At 39.4% G+C, this 20,730-nt stretch overlaps 1 protein-coding gene across 4 annotated transcripts in view; it reads right to left on the bottom strand.

Annotated features, from left to right (window-relative positions):
- Positions 1–20,730, bottom strand: part of LOC127418324 (A disintegrin and metalloproteinase with thrombospondin motifs 2-like) — a 305,982-nt gene that overhangs the window by 23,946 nt on the left and 261,306 nt on the right. For 2 of the 4 annotated variants that reach the window (XM_051658877.1, XM_051658880.1), the window contains exons 7-12: positions 20,247–20,352; positions 18,508–18,651; positions 17,747–17,879; positions 9,915–9,944; positions 5,121–5,234; positions 4,883–5,028 (exon numbers count right to left, since the gene is read on the bottom strand). In XM_051658877.1, the coding sequence (XP_051514837.1) occupies positions 4,883–5,028; positions 5,121–5,234; positions 9,915–9,944; positions 17,747–17,879; positions 18,508–18,651; positions 20,247–20,352 (673 nt within the window). The remainder of the gene's footprint in view (positions 1–4,882; positions 5,029–5,120; positions 5,235–9,914; positions 9,945–17,746; positions 17,880–18,507; positions 18,652–20,246; positions 20,353–20,730) is intronic. The other 2 variants (XM_051658878.1, XM_051658881.1) reach the window with 1 other exon arrangement.

Here is a 20,730-nt window from a genome sequence, read left to right as displayed (position 1 = left end):
CTGTGTTCATCCTGTCCTTCCTGCTCTGTAACATTTCAGAATACTCTACCTCAACATGAACCCAGCAGTTGCACTTCTGCAGTTACAGTGCATCCGGAAAGTATTCACAGCGCTTCACTTTTTTTCCACATTTTGTTATGTTACAGCCTTATTCCAAAATGGATTAAATTCATTATTTTCCTCAAAATTCTACAAACAATACCCCATAATGACAATGTGAAAGAAGTTTGTTTGAAATCTTTGCAAATTTATAAAAAAAAAAAAAAATCACATGTACATAAGTATTCACAGCCTTTGCCATGACACTCAAAATTGAGCTCAGTGCATCCTGTTTCCACTGATCATCCTTGTGATGTTTCTACAACTTGATTGGAGTCCACCTGTGGTAAATTTAGTTGATTGGACATGATTTGGAAAGGCACACACCTGCCTATATAAGGTCCCACAGTTAACAGTGCATGTCAGAGCACAAACCAAGCCATGAAGTCCAAGGAATTGTCTGTAGACCTCCGAGACAGGATTGTATCAAGGCACAGATCTGGGGAAGGGTACAGAAAAATGTCTGCAGCATTGAAGGACCCAATGAGCACAGTGGCCTCCATCATCCGTAAATGGAAGAAGTTTGGAACCACCAGGACTCTTCCTAGAGTTGGCCGCCTTGCCAAACTGAGCGATCGGGGGAGAAGGGCCTTAGTCAGGGAGGTGACCAAAAACCCGATGGTCACTCTGACAGAGCTCCAGCATTTCTCTGTGGAGAGAGGAGAACCTTCCAGAAGAACAACCATCTCTGCAGCACTCCACCAATCAGGCCTGTATGGTAGAATAGCCAGACGGAAGCCACTCCTCAGTAAAAGGCACATGACAGCCCACCTGGAGTTTGCCAAAAGGCACCTGAAAGACTCTCAGACCATGAGAAACAAAGATTGAACTCTTTGGCCTGAATGGCAAGCATCATGTCTGGAGGAAACCAGGCACCACTCATCACCTGGCCAATACCATCCCTACAGTGAAGCATGATGGTGGCAGCATCATGCTGTGGGGATGTTTTTCAGCGGCAGGAACTAGGACACTAGTCAGGATTGAGGGAAAGATGAATGCAGCAATGTACAGAGACATCCTTGATGAAAACCTGCTCCAAAGCGCTCTGGATCTCAGACTGGGGCGAAGGTTCATCTTCCAACAGGACAACGACCCTAAGCACACAGCCAAGTTAACAAAGGAGTGGCTACGGCACAACTCTGTGAATGTCCTTGAGTGGCCCAGCCAGAGCCCAGACTTGAACCCGATTGAACATCTCTGGAGAGATCTGAAATTGACTGTGCACCGACGCTCCCCATCCAACCTGATGGAGCTTGAGAGGTCCTGCAAAGAAGAATGGGAGAAACTGCCCAAAAATAGGTGTGCCAAGCTTGTAGCATCATACTCAAAAAGACTTGAGGCTGTAATTGGTGCCAAAGGTGCTTCAACAAAGTATTGAGCAAAGGCTGTGAATACTTATGTACATGTGATGTACATCGTTTTTTATTTTTAATAAATTTGCAAAGATTTCAAACAAACTTCTTCCACGTTGTCATTATGGGGTATTGTTTGTAGAATTTTGAGGAAAATAATGAATTTAATCCATTTTGGAATAAGGCTGTAACATAACAAAATGTGGAAAAAGTGAAGCGCTGTGAATACTTTCCGGATGCACTGTATGCCAGGGGAATCGTCCCCTTGAGGACTACGTGGCTTAGTTTTGTGGACTGTGTCACTTGGTGGACTTTAATGATATTGCCCTCAAAGATCTAAAGGGCTTAAATGAGCCAGTCCGCTCCATGATGCCTGGAGGCAAAATTCAATGGACACCGGATCAGTTCATTGACTATGCCCTGGTGCTGAGTGGTTTGTCTTTCACTGTGGCTGATGAGGGACTCCGCACTCCCACAAAGGCTGCCATATCTGTGTCGTCGTCCATGGTCGACGAGCCAGCACCCACGGTCAACGAGCCAGTTCTTGAAGCCTCGTCCGCCCCAGCGCCTGAAGCCTCGGTCTCATGCAATGTTGCCACGTCATGCCATGTTGCCACGCCTGCCATTCCTACCTCATCATGCCATGTTACCATGCCTACCACGTCATGCCATCTTACCATGCCTACCACGTCATGCCATCTTACCATGCCTGCCATTCGTAGCATGCCATTTTGCCATGCCTGCCATTCCTACCTCGTCATGCCATGCTGCCATGCCTACCACGTCATGCCATCTTACCATGCCTGCCATTCGTAGCATGTCATGCCATTTTGCCATGCCTGCCATTCCTACCACGTCATGCCATGTTGCCATGCCTACCATGTTAAGCGGCCCCACCTTGCCATGTCACCACATCGGCTCCACCTTGTCAAATCAGCTTGCCTCTCCCATCATGCCAAGTTGCCATGACCCCTGATCCTGCCACGGCTCCGCCCTCGGAGCCTTCCACAGCACTGTTCACGACCACGGAGGTCGTTCCCCAGTCACTGCCCGTGCTCACGGCCACTGAGGCCGTTCCCCTGTCACTGCCTGTTTCCATGACCACAGAAGTCGTTCCCCAGTCACAGCCCATGCTCACGACCACAAAGGCTGTTCCCTCGTCACTGTCTGTGTTCACGACCATGGAGACTGTTACCTTGCCAGTGGCTGCGAGCACAGGCAAGAAGACTGTACCCCTGTCACAGCCAATCCCTGAGACTTCCACGGCTCTGCCCCCTGAGCTGCTCCCTCCTGAACCCTGTCCAATGGCTGCAGCCCAGGCCTCCTGTCCCTGCCCCGCGGTCACCCCCCAAACTGCCGGACCCGCTCCCTTTCTGGAGCCGTCATCAAAACTACCACCGGCTCCACCCTGGTCTCCTGCTCCATGCCCTGTCTCGCCAGGCCATGCCTCAAAGACCCCTCCCCCCAGCTCCATATTGAACCCTATTGTTAGTTTTGTTTATGTTTGGGCATCGGGAGCTGCCTCTTGTGGGGGGGATATGTCATGTTTAAATTTGTTTTTGTTCATGTTTTGATTTCATGTCTCTTATTTTGAAAGTTTAGTTGCCATGTTTCCTGCTCCTCATGTGATTTCCTGTTCCCGCCGTGTTTTGTTCTTACTAGTTCCTTTGTTTATTAGTCTTGTTATTGGTTCATGTTTCGTTATCTTGTTATCAGTCTTGTATTTTCATTGGTGGTCTTGTTACCTAGGTCAGAGTATTTATAGCCCTCATGTTTGCCTTTTGTCTTGGTCGAGTATTGTGATTGTGTAATCCGGTAACGTTGTCCTTGATTCTTGTTCTTTGTTTTCATAGTCACGCCAAGTCATAGTTAAGTCTAGTCTCTTGTTTTGTATCTTTTGGTTTGTTGGTGAAACACTGAGTCAAGTCTTTATATTCTGTTTGTTTTCTTTGGATTCACGTGTTTGGAAACCAGCACTTTGTAAATAAAACTGCACTTGGGTTCTCACATCATCGTTGTTCTGTTACCACTTCATATGTAAGAAGTCTTGTTTCCATTCTTCAAGTAATTTTTTTTTTTTTTTTTTTTTTTTTTTATTTGGCCGTGGTCACTTTAAGAATCTTAGGTTTCAGTAAGGAGTCATGTCATGTGACCATTAATCAGGAAGTAAGCAAGCATGGTACAGACAGCAGTATGTTTATTGTATCTGAGCTAATCCTGTGACATCTGCATACATCTTATGCCTGTTGTAGTATCGTGGGTATGTACTGATTGTTTTTAACAACATCTACGATTGCAGATCATTATTTTGGGACAGTGTTACATTCTATAAAGTTGACTGTTAGAAGTCTGTTACTTACGATCTACATTACTATCCTTAATGATCATATCATATCCTTATGTGCTATGGTTGTACTGTGGGGCAGTGGTAGCTCAGCGGTTAAGGCTCTGGGTTACTGATCAGAAGGTCAGGGGTTCAAGCCCCAGCACCACCAAGATGCCACTGTTGGGCCCTTGAGCAAGGCCCTTGACCCTATCTGCTCCAGGGGTGCTGTATCATAGCTGACCCTGCACTCTGACCCTAGCCTAGCTGGGATATGTGAAAAAGAAGAATTTCACTGTATATGTGCAAATATATAATGTGATAAATAAAGAAAATTATTAATTATTACCATTGAAAGTTCATATTACAAGTACAGATAAATAAGTGATTGAATAATTGACTACAGGTTAAAATATGATGCCATATATTCAGAAATGTCTACTAAATACTTAAAACTTGTAACAGTAAAAAAAAAAAGAAAAGAAAAAAACAGGGATTGAATTCATATCATTAGTTAATATATCTGTACATGTTAAATGGCAAGTTTAGTGCTGATTATGCCTTTGTATATTTCAGTTTCACCTTTCCTTGCAACATCGATAAACCTGTGGACAAGGAGCCAACTGTTTTCAGAGTCTTGATGTTAGGGAAGAGTTTACCATATACAGAACATATACCGAGGACAGCATAATCGTCCTCGTCCATTCCTGTGTTCAGCCTGCCTGCTCTGTAACGTTACAGATAGATGAAAGTAACAGACAGACAGGCCGACAGACAGATACAAGAAAGAGACAGACAGACAGATAGATAGATAGATGAATGTGACAGACATACAGACCAACAGACAGATAAATAGATAAGAAAGTGATAGAAATAAGAAAGTGACAGACAGAGACAGGGATGGATAGATAGAAATAAGTGACAAAGCGAGAGAAATGGATGGACAGACGGATAGATGAAAGTGACAGACAGAGAGAGAGAGGGGGGATGGATGGATAGATAGATAGAAATAAGAAAGTGAAAGACAGACAGATAGATGATAATAGATAGATACAGATAGACACATGACCTGACACAAAAACTAACATGCACACATACACAGACGCACCGTGGATTGTCACAGGCTCGGGTGCGAAACTGTAGGCCCCTTCCACAGGGGTGAGAGCAGGTGCCAAACTCACTCCACATGCCCCAGCTTCCGTCCTGCTTTATGATGTCTGGAGTCAGCCACACACAGTGCCCTTTAAAACAGTGCTGAGAGGAAGAGAGCAAAGCAAACACATAAGTGCGGTCAGTGAGTCGAAGACCACAGGACATATTTCCATTAAAAGGGTGTGTGGCGGTACCTTCCCATCTCCACACGTTGTGCCATCAATGGGCGGTCCTTTTTTGGTCTTGCAGAAGAAGGGGTTGTCTGGGTGAGCACACCAAAGCTGCTTACAGGGGTCAAAGGTGCGATACTAAGAGACAGAAGAACAGAAAGTGAACAATTTATTCTCAGCCTTTCTTGCATATCCAGTTGAGAGCAATCTTCTGACACAGCTGATCAAAGTAAGGCTAGAAATGGAAGGACATCAGATTGGGTAGCGATAGTAAACTCATCTTTACTAAGACATGACGATGGGCAGATATCAAAACAGAAGCACTTTAAGTATACCTGTACATCTACAATTATTTTAAGAAAATTCATTAAAGCAGCGGTTCTTAAATGGTGGTTCATAACCCAAAAATGGGTTTAGTGTCTGTTCTGAAGCAAAAAGCAGATAAAAACAACATTGCTAAATGTAAATAAATGCAATTAACCAAATAATCCTGCATGTTAATGAAATGGAAAAAAAATTAAAGAAAGTTTCCCCTATTTTTTGTTGTTGACGTCAAAGGCAGAGAGCCTAATCAAACTTAGCCAAATTAGGTATGTTTAGATTGCTCTTTGTATACTTCTATACTTCTATGTATGTGTTTGTGTGGGTAAGGTTACTGAGACATTTCATCTGGTACCACCAGACATGGAATTTGCCCATATAACTGTAATACAGCTTTCTGTATATTATCATCCAAAATGTGTCCTCCGTTTTGAATGTGTGTGAAACTCCTAAGAATTAAATTAAAGATATCCAACAAATTAAACTTAAATATATATAATTGTCATTGCAATTAATGCTCCTTGCAAAAACAAGCAGCTTTATAAAGAATTAACTTCTCATGTTTACCAGTGTAATTTTTGACACACATATTATGCATTCTGAGTGGGTAAAGTCATGTATGCATTTTAGGGTTATTTTTTGTTTTGAACAATTTTAGAACTGTGTTGGGTCAACACTCAACATCCAATGCAAAATCTGAGTCCTCAAGCAAAACCAGTTGAGAACCACTGCATTAAAGTACAGTACACCCAAAGCAACAGCTCTCTCTCTCCCCCACCCCCACTTTCTCTCTCTCTCTCCCCCTCTCTCTTTAAAGAGACCATTCAGAAATGTACATTTCTGCAAGATATTTGGAAAAACAAGAGGTTTTATTTTAGATAAAGATGGTTATTCAGTAAATGTGACATATACAATTTAACAAACTCTGTGATGAAACATTTTATAATATGGTACATCTTCACTAATGGTATATATAAAAAAGCAATTTCATGCAAGCCAAAAAAATTAATAATAATAATAATAATAAAAATGATGAAAAACTGTTTAGTTATGGTACAGCTTGTGACCAAGACCACAGTTTGACAACAGAATGTTGGGCAATGTTGTGATATGGCCTCAATTTAGTTCAAATGTTCGAGGAAAACATCTCCTGTTCACAATTTTCTTTGTTCATGTTCCTCAGAGAAGTGTAGTAGACAAGAATCTCTGGCTCTGGTACTAATGATATCAGGAAGCTTGCACATCATTTAGCAGGATCCTAAACCCAACAATCTTTTCAAACACATCAAGATACCATGTGCAAAATAATTTCTTACCGTTTTTAGCAATAGCCAATGTCTGTTACTGTTCTAGAGACCAAGCTAGACTCAAATAGTGGCTAGACAAATAGCAACACTGCAAAAAAATATTTTCTTAATCAGTATTTTTATATTGTTGTCCACTAGAAATATATAAACATCCTTAAAAATAAAATACATTTAATTAGATAGATGTTAATAAAAACGGACTGACTATTTGTGTAAACAGCACCTGCCACACAGCGCAGCAATTTGCACTCCAATAGTCTGGAGGAAACACTGAAATGAAAGACAAACTGCACCCCCTGTTTCGCTTCAATGGCATGTCAGTTAAGATGCTGTGGATATATTTTTCTCGTATGGATGACCAGGGTTTGATTCCCCCTTTTGCTCCAGTTTTTCCCATCCTGTTTTCTGACTCCACTCTTACAGTTTTTCTCAATCGCTTTCGCTCAATTCTCAAATGAGAATTATTATTATTTTATTTTATTTTTTCAAAACAATAAGTTCAAATCTCTGAACAATTTTTTTATTGTTCACACCAGATTTGAAATGACATGGAATGTTTGTGATGTCTGCTAAATCTCTGGCCAGACCAACAAGAGCGACAGGATGTCCACCAGGAAGATGGGAACTTGTAGTTTTACGTACTGTGAAGAGGTGCAATTTATTGTTTTTTTATTTTTATTTTTTGTTTTTTGCATGGATTTAATTTTGTGGCAATTTTCTGTTCACTATATATGACTTTACAGGTAAATTTTTTTTAAAAATGGACATGCAAATGTGAATTTTCAGTTTACATACAAATGTGCATATCCCTTTTCTGTGTACTGCAGTACTGTACAGTATTGACTTTTCCCAGTAAACTTTTACCTACTGTTGAAATCGCTATCTAAAAAGCTCAGTGTGATACACAATAGCATTCAGCTAGATAAAACTGACATTCTTGTCTAGTACAGTAAGCAGTCAGTGTCAACAAGAAAGTAGAACAAAAATGAAATATGTATATAACAAACATTTCCAGGTTTGACTGCCATGGTGAAAAAACATCTAAACATTTTGTTCTCACACAATGACAAAAAAAAAAAACAAACAAACAAAAAAAAACTTTTCATTTTGGTGGCATTGGCCAATTTACTGACACAATAACTAGGTGTTGAAGCATGAATTAAATGTTTTGGGTGAGTTACTATATTTTGCAAACATGCAATAGATTTGTGATGTCCCATAAAACAGTTGTGACAATTGCACTTACAGTTTAGAGAATGTTAAGACTGTTTCAAAAAATGAGTCAAAGCAATTGAGAAAAACTGTAATATTTACTTTAATACTACTTAAAATAATAAATAAAAATTAATATAAAGTTTGATTTCTTCACAGTGATTGGTCACTGTGAAGGTTGGGGTAGTTGAGAGAAAGGTTTGATCCGGGTAAAATTAACCATGGTTTTTCTATAGTAATATTGTAGTAACCATGTTTTTGGCAGAAGCCATAGTTTTATTGCAATTTACCATGGTGTTACTACTGTAATATGATTTTAATATAGAAATCATGTTTTAGTTTAAGTGGTTTCTATGATTTTATTACAAAATACCATGGTGACACTATTGTTACTGTAGTAAAACCATGGTTAATTTTGTAAGGGAAGATTAGGGTTAGGTTTAGGGGTTTGTGTAGGGTGTCTGTGGGACTCCAAATAACACAACAGAGTACTGTATGTTCGTTTTAATTTAGGCGTGAAAATAGTATCTGCACTGTTTTCAATGGGCTGTTAAAATATTAAGATCTCTTTTCAGAGAATCTTGAATTAAGTTTATGTATTTTGTTTAAAGCAGTGGTTCCCAACCCTGTTCCCGGAGGCTCCCCCTACACGACACATTTTGTATATCTTCCTTTTCTGGCACACCCAATTCAGGTCTTGGAGTCTCCACTAACGAGCTGATGAGTTGAATCAGGTGTGTTTGATTAGGGAGATATCCAAAATGTGTAGTGTTGGGGGGCCTGGTTTAAAGCATGACACTTAAAACAAGAAAAAAAATACTTTCGCAATGCGGTAGGAAAAAATAAACTTAATTCGTGATATATTTTCTCAAAACAAGTCATAATGTCTTTAATATTATTTGTAATAAATTTTATATACAGTATAATTTTATATTATACTACAGTATATAATAATTTCTATTATCTTATATATTTTTATATATTTTGCTTTAAGAATATTTAGAATTTTTTTTTTTTTTTTTTTTTTTACAGGAAAACAATACAAAAATACTGATTAAGAATATTTTTGTCTGTGGCATGCTGTCAAATACCATTGAAAATAATTAAACTTGTCCATCAGTTTGCATAAAAAAACAAAATATTTCACAAAAACAAAAAAAATTCTGTCTACAGTAGTGTATTTACAATGGAAGTCTATGGGGCAAGTGCACCAGATGATTTAAAATCAGAAATGTGAAGCTTGAATTTTTGTTAAAACACTTCTAGTAATTTTTCCCTACAAAAATGTGTTATTTCAGTTTTTAAGTTGTCTAAAATGTCCTTTTAGCGGCGGCCTACTGTTCAAGGTAGATAAACCACAAGTTATGCGTGACTGACATAATTCCTCTGGGTGGAGTTTCCCCAATATAAACAGTACATTTTAGTTATTTACATCACATCCGTAGTATTCTAGTATCTTTATGTGTGTAAGGCGAAAGCTATTGTAATTTATTTACTGACTTTACATGGTCATGACAACAGTTGAGAGATGGGATATAACTTTACATAGACATGGTTGATAGGTTATTTTATTTTTATTGAATTTTAAATGCAATTTGAGTTTTTCCTTTGTCTTTTCAAATTAAGCAATGAGTCAGAATTGTTTTTCTGTTGTAACTGACAGCATTTAACTTCTAATAGAGCTTAACTTCTTTTGAACCTGCAATATTCCTTTAACTACACTTACGCATCCTGTTATTTTCAACATAGTTCACAAAGAAAAAAATAAAAATAAAATAAAAACCTGTGGCAATTCATTTGCCAGAAATGAGATAAAGATGACTAGGGGTTTAGTATCCTGCTCCGTACATGTCTGCATTATGACAATGAGTTCGACAACAACCAAAAACATATAATGAAACAATTAACAATAGGACCACTGGAATTTAACCAATTTCAAACAAAAAAGGCCACATTGCTACTGAATGGAACACCTTACCTGGGCTCCCGATGGCCCCACCTTTTGCAGCTAAGGGAATGTTTAACAAGACAGTGAAGGACAGTCCAAGCAGTGCTGTGTAGCTGGAATTTCATTTTGTGAGCACAAATGTTTCTTGAAATCATTTTTTATGTAGTTTCTTGAAGCAACATTAAGTGATTTCAAACTCCTGCCATCTGGTTTCGATTATCTGATGAGACAATTTGATTCTAAATAAATAAAATTATTCTGATACAAAACTCTTTTTTCCAACAGTGAATCGTAAATGGTGTAATTAGCCTCACATTTTCTGTCTGTGTGAATTAATCTGAAGTGGAAAGTATGAGCTAAGCCCAAAGTGTCTTTTGGTTTTGATGCAAAAGCTTATAGAGTCTGCACATAGTCGAACACTCAAAGCATACTTCATTTGACTATGCGCACATACAGAAGCAGCTGGCGCATGTGTGCTATGACTGCTCTTCGATACTGGACTATTTCTGTAGTTTAGAATCATAAAGATGTCTTAATAGTCCTTCAGACTCGAGTGCAATTAATTCCAGGCGCATGTGCATAATGCATGTTCAGAGTACAGGCGGTTAGAAAAATTGTGACGCACGCGTTCATTGCTCGAGCACTCTGCTGATGACAAAATTTGTGTGAACTGTCCTGTATGCAGACGTCTAAACCAAAGTATACTTTGAGCTTAAGCAAATGAATTATGTGTGAAATTTGGTGTTTATAAGAAATGTTTGTGTCTTATTGTGAATCTGGGAATTGGTTTATATTTAGACATCTACATAAAATAAAAGCCTGCTTATGTGCTATAGGAGGTGTGCCGAGTTTAAAGGAATGGTTTATCTAAAAAATTATATTTTGCTATTATTACTCACTTTCATGTCATTACAAAACGGTATGCTGTTATTATTCCAGTGGAATACAAAAGGAGAATTTTGAAGTATCTTCACATAGATCTTTTCGATAAGATTTCATAGTGACCATGGGCTAATAAGCTCCAAACTAAACACATAATGACAGTTTCATAAAGTCCACATCAATTGTATATATTCCAATACTTAAAGCAATATAACTCTGTGAGCAGACCAGAATGTCTGATGAGTCAATATTTACTCATATTCTTCCACTTGGCTGCAGCTCTCAAATGAAATGTGACACAAGTCAAGTGTCAATAAAATTAAGATAAAAAAAAAAAAAAATAGTCTCGGTTACGTACATAACCTTGGTTCCCTGAGTGGGAACGAGACACTGCGTATGAATGCTATGGGACACCATCCGAATGTCACGTGGTCTGAAGCCCTTATACAATCATGCCAATTTATTGGCTGATGATGCTTAAGCGACGCAACCAGGGAGCTACGTCACAGGCTCCATAAAGTCAGATATTCTGCAAAAAGGCACAAGCCTATGCAGTTATTAGAGAGTATGGCCAGCTAGGTAGCATCTAGTTCCTATTCAGGGAACCAAGATTACGTATGTAACCGGGATGTTCTCTTTCGTAGGAACTCGAGCAGCATATGAATGCTATGGTAACGATATACAGTACATTCACTTTATGCAAACAGTAGCTGCAAACTGTCTAAGACTGTGTGGCAAGCATACAGCAGCGCACAAGCGAGCTAAAGCATCTGAATAAAATAAATTATGTATTTACTCCTGTTCCAACAGAGAGAACCTGGGAAGCAGGAGTCAAACCTCTGCCCAGATTATAAAATCTAACAAATGTATGCGGAGAGGACCACCCTGCCGCCATACAAATGTATTAGAAGGACGCACCTCTAGCCAAAGCCCATGAGGATGCCATGCTCTTTGTAGAAATGGCTCGAATACCTGAAGGCGAAGGTAAACCGTGCGCTTCATAAGCATTCGAAATTGCATCAATAAGCCAATTCAAAACAGTGGAGATGATTGTGGACTTTAGGAGGAACACCCCAACACTGAACACGCTCACCATTCTGAATAGCACTGTGGCAGCAGTGGAGTCCCACTACCTTTTTGAACTGTTGCCTTCTAGCCAGCGCTACAGAGCACTGAGCACCAGAACCGTCAGGCACAAGAACAGCTAAAACTGCCCTATTGAGCAATAATTATGTGCAATACACAGCTTAGTCTATTTATATTTATCCAACTTATCCTACCTCTTCTGCCATTACATTCCCTTGCACTATCTGTATATAACAGATTTGCATTTGTACATACGTATATATATATAAATACATTAATGTGCAAAAGTTTTAGGCACTTGTGAAAAATGTTCCATAGTGAGAATGTCTTCAAAAATAATGTCATAAATAGCTTTCATTTATCAGTTAACATCATACAAAGTCCAATAAACATAAAAAAGCTAAATCAATATTTGGTGTGACCACCTTTGCCTTCAAAACAGCCCCAATTCTCCTAGGTACACCTGGACACAGTTTTTCTTGATTGTTGGTAGATAGGATGTTCCAAGCTTCTTGGAGAATTCATCACAGTTCTTCTATCTATTTAGGCTGTCTCAATTGCTTCATGTAGTCCCAGACTGACTCGATGTTCAGTGGGGGGCTCAGTGGGAGCAATGCCATCTGTTGCAGGGATCCCTGTTCTTCTATTCTATTCAATTAGCAAAAGGAATGGTTGGGAGTCTAAAATTTATATTTCCTATTGACGCACTAAAATTGAAGAAATAAATAACCATCTTAAGACAATATAAATATACATTGTCTTATTGTGTATTTCTGTATATACTTATATTTTCTATTCACTTTTTATTTTTATTCTATATTTTTATTATCTCTGTCTTGTTGTTGTATTGTTTGTGCACTGGAAGCTTCCTTGTAATGTGTAAGCATACTTGGCAATAAAGCTCATTCTGATTCTTATTCACAAGGGATTGAACGATAGGGCATGCAAATCATCGACTCTCTAAAACGATGCCAATGCCACTAGCAGGGCCATTTTAAGAGTTAAAACTTACCAATAACTGTTGTCAACGGCTCAAACAGGGCACCTGAGAGCGGCTCAAACACAACAGATAAATCCCATAAAGGGACACAGATGGGGCGAAAAGGCCTAAGCTTGCATACCCCACGCATAAAACGAGAGACAAGAGAATGTCTACCAACAGAAACTCAATTGATAAGCGCATGTTCAGCCGCTATAGCGGCAACACAGATTTTAAGCATTGCGGGGGTAACTCCGGCCCCGAAACGCTCCTGCAAAAATTCCAGCACTGTACCAGCAGGGCAGTGAACTGGATTTTCACTTTGTGCTGTACACTAAGAAGCGAAAATACGCCACTATAATGTATATAGCCGCCTTGTTGATGGAGCTCTAACATTTAGAATGGTATCAACCACAGCGGGGGATAAACCATCATTCAAAAGAGTGCCCCCATGATGGGTCACACCTATAACTTCCATAAATGTGCATAGATGCCCAGCAGTGCTAGGGGTGAGAGAGAAAACTAGAGGGGACAGTGGGACGTCTCGCTCGAAGTGAACAGGTCCACTTCCGCTCTGCCAAACCTCCTCAGATTTGTTTCACTATCTATGGATGTGATGTACATACAGCTCGTCGACAGTACCTTGTTCTGTGCCCACAGAAGGATGCGATGTCCCAGTCTCAGCATGGCACGAGCAGCACCGTAAACATCCCCAGACAGTGTCTGTGTCAATCCAGTCGCTGGCGTATACAGCGCCCCAGCTCACAGAGGAAGTGTCTGTCATTACCACTTAGTGGCAACACACCTGTCCCAATGGAACACCGATATCAGAAAGCAGGTCCGTTTCCATGGCAACAAAGCATGGTAGCACCCACGTGTCACTCTGAAGGGACGAAGCGCATGCCTCAGTGGTTGAAGTCCCTTTGTGGAGTTCATCCAGCTCTGAGAAAGGTCATGCATGCCAAAAGCCCAGGGGAATGACAGCGGACGCCGCGATCATGAGTTCCAAAAGCCTGTGAAATGTTCTTGCAGGGAAAACACTTCCCACTCTGAACATCGCTAGATAATGGCATAATGACAGACAGGCTAGCTCCATACCTAGAAACATAGTCTGTTGCCTTGGCAACAGGACGCTCTTGTCTAGATTCACTTGCAGCCCTAGATTGCTTAAATGGCTTAGAACGACATCTCCGTGTTGGGCAGCCAGACTCTCTGAGCAAGATAACACCAACTAATTGTCAAGATAATTCAAAACGCGGATGCCTTGAAGCCTCAAGGGCTTCAGAGCTACATTCATGCATTTCGTGAATGTGTGTGGTGCCAGAGCAAGTCCGAATGGAAGGATGCAAAACTGGTTTGCTTTACCCCAAAAGCAAATCTGAGAAAGCGTCTGTAGTTCGGCACAATCTGAATAAGAAAAATAAGCGTCCTTCAAATCTATTGTCACAAACCAGACCCCCAGCTATACTTGTGACATTATTTGTTTCTGCGTCAACATTCTAAATTAACATTTAATTAGAGTGAAATTAAAATGTCTCAAATCCAGAATGGTATGTAAGCCTCCGTCATACAACCATGCTCTATTACCAATTTTAAAACATTTTGCAACTGCTGCCAAGCCGCTAAACGGGCAGACAGAAGAATTAATGCATGGCTCTCTCCTGTAGTGCAACATGTAACCACTAGATGGCACTCTTGGCTTACTTTTGGTGACTGTTCTACAATCAGCAGCACAGCAGAAGGAGACCCCTGTGCCTTCGCTACTGCGGCCTGTTGAATGAGATTAAGTAATGTTTTGCCTGTGTTATATCCACACATGCATAAAAAACGCCTACAGTGTCTACAGTAGGGACGCTCATGGAATAAAATATCTTCCCTGGCATGTTGAATGGGGAAGAATGTAGGGAGAATTGCCTTTATTAAATTTAGGCATGTATAAAAGTCGCCCTGATGTGTGTATACAGCAGGGAGGCTCGTGGAATAAAATATCTTCCCTGGCATGTTAAACGGGGAAGATTGTAGGGAGAATTGCCTTTATTATATCTAGGCTTGTATAAAAGTCGCCCTGAAGTGTGTGTACAGCAGTGATGATCATGGAATAAAACATCTTCCGTGGCATGTTAAACAGGGAAGATTGCAGGGGGCATTGCCCCTATTAAATCTAGGTATGTATAACAGCCGCCCTGGAGTGTGTATACAGCAGGGACGTTCATTGATAAAACCTCTTCCCAGGCATTTTGAGTGGGGAACAATCTGTGAACATGGGGGATATTGGGAACAAGCTGGTCAGCCACAATGGCCCCTGCATTCCTGTGTGGGGACAGCGTGTGTTGCTTGTGTGTTTTGTGTACTCTTGTGCTTGTTGAACATCGAATTCTGTTATGCATGCCTCGAGACCTTTGGTCATGGAGATAGAGGCTGAATTCAGGATGCGATCTCTCAAAGTTCGCTCCCCAGCGCAAGCTACAGGGGGAAAATGACCTATATTCTGGTTGTTGGGCTTTCGAGGCATGTACAATGGTGAACTCATCCCGATACTGACCGAAGGGCAAACGGGGGAAACGGATATGTTTATATGGTCCGTTTCGTTCACTGAATGGTGGTGGTGGGGGGGGGGGGGGGGGGTCACACTTCGTTACACAGCAAGCCAGTCAGGCTCGTATGTAGACCTATTTTTATTGTACATTGAGTTATATTATGCATGCCTCGAGACCCTTGGTCATGAAGGCAGAGGCAAAACTCAAGATGAAAATATTCAACACTCGTTTGCCAGCACAAATTACGCAGGAAACTGAGCTAAATTGGTGTACTGAAAAACGGGTTGGACATTAAACCGGTCTCAGCTTACACAATGGGGGAACAATGTGTAGTGCTTGAGACAGAAAGGATTTACCTGAGAATGCTCAACATTATTTCACAACGTTATTCACAGGGGGAGACAGACACAACTTCGAGCGTTCGAGGTGCGAAGAATGGCAAAATTGACTTGATAGTAAACTCCGCTTCATCAATAAATACTTTAGCAGGCTTTAGCTGGTTAAGAGACTGTGGTCCTCTGGGTGGCACTTGAGCCAAACCGGCGCCGATCCAAAAAGCGCTCATTTCTGTATGCGAAACGTTGGGGGAAGCGTTTGCTAACCTTGATTCATAGGATGCAAAAAGTTAATTGACCCTCGCAAACAAAAGCATCACCCTGACCAACTATTTCCCCAGCATGAGCCGTGAGGGGAAATCAAGGGAAAGTCCAAATGGAGACGGTGAACTTAAAAAAGGCACTCCTTAATGTGATGCGCTTGTTTGGACTGCAAAACCACCATGTGTAGATCCAACAGCTGTCTGTCCATGCCGCCATCGAAAAATCGAGCAGAAAAAGCAGTGTGCGTCTCTTTTTTTGCCAGAATGCCCACATGATCCAGGAATGGGCGAAAGAAAAAACTAGATAAAATACCTTGCATCTCCTGACGAAGCACTCCACACGTTGGTTCGCCATCACTCAGTTGAGGAATATTCTCTTATTCCAGCCACCTCATTCTGCCGCAAGCAGCGCTTCAAACGGGGAGGGGAGAGAGAGAGACGCTGAGGCCACTCCTCCATTGCTTTTTGATGTGCATTCTCCCAGAATGACACAAAAAAACACAATAGGGAAAAAGGGGCCATTTTGTTTCCTTACCTTCCAACAAAGAATTCTCTCATCCAGCATTTTTTAATGGTGACGTCTCACGACGCGTGTGGCTCTCACACACATTGTTCATCAGAAAATGGCCACCGAGCTAGGCCTCAGAGCATGTCCGATGAGACTTACGCTTTTGCTCAGGGGGATGGTGACAAACACGAGGAGGATTCCGGTGTCCATTCACACTCCTATCTTCTCAGACACAAAGCCAAAATCCCAAACGGCTCCAGGAGCTCCAAATCTGGAGGTTGTAGAACTGGAACAAGTGGGGATAACGCTTTGTGGTGAGAATCCCTCAAAAGAGAGAAAAATAATCCTCGCTTTAATGTTGAGTTGCTAGGAACAAACATGATCTTAGATAATTCGTGCACTGAAGAACAGAAAATCTGACTCAATAGCATGAAAGTGCCTTTATGAAGCCTGTGACGTAGCTTCCTAGGGGCGTCGCTTAAGCGGCATCAGCCAATAAGTTGGCATGATTGTATAAGGGCTTCAGACCACGTGACACTCGGATGGTGCCCCATAGCGTTCATTCAATACGAAAGGGAAAATAAGATTACTATGTCTCGCTTGTCTTGAAACTAAAAGTCATGATAGCATGCCTATGCCATATATGACCTTTTTTTTCCAGTGAATAATGACTTAAATTTTTGTCTTTTCCTCAACACAAAGCTATCTTATGGTATCAGAAGACTTGGAATATAGCATACAAATCATATAGATTACTTTTATGGTGATTTTATAGTTCTTTTCTGTCCTTTTTAGAGCCTGACAGTTGTAACTATCAACTGTCATTGTATGGAAAATAGTTGCGTGAATATTCAGTAAAAAAAAAAAAAACATTCTATGGAAGAAAAAAAAAAATAATAACAGTAATTGGGTTTGGAACAACATGAGGGTGAGTACATAATGACCAAATTTTCATTTAAAGGGAACTATCCCTTTAAAACCTATTTTTTCTCCTGTTTAATATACTTTATTTCCTTTGGTATGTACAGATATCAAAACTCAGTCACCTGGAATACTGTGTTATTTTTATAATGCATTATTGGCATGTATAACACATCATACTGGGTCACAGCAATCTATGGTGAACCCAGTGACTCACAAATGGTGATTGTTATGGCAAGCTGATGGTTGTTAGGGGGGAATTATACATGCTTATTGTGATTTTACAATCTCATATTAATAATGCATTATTTGAAAGGGAAAAGACAGTATGGCAGTGAATTTGAGACTGACCGCTGTGCACATCATGTATCCGGCCCCGAAGTCAAAGCGACACTGTTCATTCATGGAGTAATGCAGCCCAGGCAGCTGTGGAAGCTCCTCCCATGTGTGCTCGAACGGGTCATCACGGAGACAATCATATGAACTACAGAGGATGAATAAGATGATATATAATCCACAATCTAACTACACAGCATGTAAAATGTATCTTTATGCTATATTCAATAGTTTTGGTTGATCGAGTTGTGTGTACAGTATGTAAGTGATTCTGTGTGTGTGTACAGTGGGATCCAAAAGTCTGAAACCAGACTTTTTTTCATTTAAGCAAAGTAAACAAAGCTTAATGATAATAATAATAATAATAATAATAATAATAATAATGTTTTAAGGGAATTTATTACATAAAATTAAAAATAATTATTTAAGATAATGCACTATTTAAGGTCAATAATCTGACATAAGCAAGTGTCATAATTTAACTCATTTGTGCAAAAATCTGATTTTGTTGCTTTCACTGAAGCAAAAAAGATGCTCTTTGAAACATTATCAAATCATGCTGGAATAACATGGTTTATCAGATTTTGTGGTGTTTATGCCATCTTAAGTACATGCTGTCGTTAATGCAAAAGAAGGGATATACCAAATCCGAAGAAATTATGAAATTTGTGTAAACTTTGTAAGCTTGTCACTCCAATTTTATGCTAATAATTTAACAGAAGTGTTTTTGCTTGTGGTCTCAGATTTTTGGATCTCACTGTATAACCAGTACTCACTGTAGGTAGCGGCCCAGTTCCTGTTGACTACAGCGGGACCAGTGAAACCGGTGGAAAGCAGCCTGCACTAGTGGAGCCATGATGCTCCCCATCTGCACCTCATCTCCACAACGATTCCCCTGCCCATCATGCTCCATTCCCAACCTATAACACACACATGGGTGTCTCTTCAACCCTGGGCACTTTTAGCAGTGTGGATTTGTTAGTAAATACTTGTTAAAAAAAAATTCGAACTCTCACTAGTTTATTTTATTAATTCTACTAACAATGTCCAACAGTGTATGTACATGCATCAAAGGAGAAATATGTTGTTTTTGTGATTTGTTTTTTTCTGAAAGTCTGTACTCAACACTACAGTGTCATTTCCATTTCTAGTGTCACATCTCAAATTCTGTATTGTGTTTAATAGAATTGTGTGATGAAAATTACACTTTTAACATTTTTGAAATAAATAAAATACTAATATAAACTAATATAATATAAATTAATACTAATATATAAATAAATATACAATAGTTTCATATTTTTGCATACAGCTTTGGAAATTATGCCCATTAAAAATACCCTGCTCACAAGTGATATCTACCTTGAATTTTGTTTGTTTTTGCTACTTAATTCATAGGTTATCTCAAACATGCCCTTCACTGACACTTTTGTTGACTCGGTAAACAAGTGCAGTAACTTTTAACAAAAAATTGTATAAGGGTAAAAATGGTTTGGTGTGGTGAAAGTGATGCCACAACTGTGGGACAGTTATAATTTTTGACAAATTGCTAGAAACCATTTTCATGCAATAAATATTGAAATTGTTTATGCTTATTTAACTTAATGTTTAGAATATCATGGGTTTAAACATGTAAGAATTTGTAAATGTATTATGGATTTTTATACTAATATTGAAAGTCTTGCTCTGGAACAAGGCTAAAACAAAACAAACAAACAAATCTAAATTATGAAGGCTTTGTAAGTTTCAAATGTATTTTTAGTAAGACCTTCATGAAACAAACATAAAGAACGAAAGAAAGAAAAGCTTATATTCTTTTTGTTTTGATTAATCAACTCATGGGACATGAAAGTGCCCAAAGTTGAATAAACACCCATATACTTTAACTTGCTAACCCTATATTAACCATCAACCCCGCCCCGTACAGACACCTTTTGACATTTTTAGATTTGAATTATGGCATTATTAGGCCAATTTGAATTCAACATGAAATACAAATTAACCCCATTTACTTTCTTAATTCATGCTTCTGGTCTTTTTGCAAAAGAATAATTGCTGCACGTTGTTCCACAGAAGAAGAAGAAAAAAAAAAAGTTTGTCTTTGTAATCTTTCATCAAAATGTAACAACTTTCACTACTTGTAACAGTCTAAAATCAAGTTCTCTAATTTTTAACCCCTCCCCTTCAAACCACCAGCTTCATATGTAACACCCACTTTTCACAATGCAATCAATTCCCCATGTATAAGATCAAGTTCTTGTTTATTTTTTATTTATTTATTTATTTGTTAATTTTTTCAGCACAATGCACCACAGAAGTAACAAAAGTAAAATGGGTTTCAAATGACATTTTAAGTTTCATGAATTTAAGTACCATTTTTGTAAGGACCGTTCTCAAAAGTTTTAGGAGGTTCTACATAAACAGTACTCAACAGATATATATTTCTTATATAATTTCACACATCTTTTGACATACTGATATAATGCCAGCAAAGAAAGGTGCAGTAAATACTCACACATGGCCGGTTTCATGCGCCACCACGAATGCAGATGAGAAACCATCCTCATGGTTGAGAGTGCAGCTCCGCACGGGATGACACATGCCTGTGACAGGAGCGTAACCTAGCAATGCACAAGAACACCTGATTGAGTTTGACTTCCTCACATCTTCATCACACACATTCACTCGCACACATATGCTTAACTATTCAAACTGAGATATACCATAAACCATCAACAGTTTTTCTTTTTTTTTTTTTTTTTTTATAAAGGGCTAACAATAATTATAATTAGTATAGACTAACATTAACCCAAAGCCTAACCCTACACCTAATAGAAAGTGCTTTGCATATTTAGAAACATTTTATTTATGAATAAAAGTTTCCACTTGAGGAAATCCCAAAATGTCTCCAAAAGGTTATGTAAGGTTTTGCTCACTTTTGGGACAACTTTATCTCCAAACAAGACACACACTCTTGCCACTGACAGGGTTGGGGAGTA

This window comes from Myxocyprinus asiaticus, chromosome 27 (assembly GCF_019703515.2).
Source record: "Myxocyprinus asiaticus isolate MX2 ecotype Aquarium Trade chromosome 27, UBuf_Myxa_2, whole genome shotgun sequence".
NCBI classification, from domain to species: domain Eukaryota; kingdom Metazoa; phylum Chordata; class Actinopteri; order Cypriniformes; family Catostomidae; genus Myxocyprinus; species Myxocyprinus asiaticus.
Note: the sequence above shows the minus strand (reverse complement) of the source record. Positions and strands in the feature narration are given on the sequence as shown.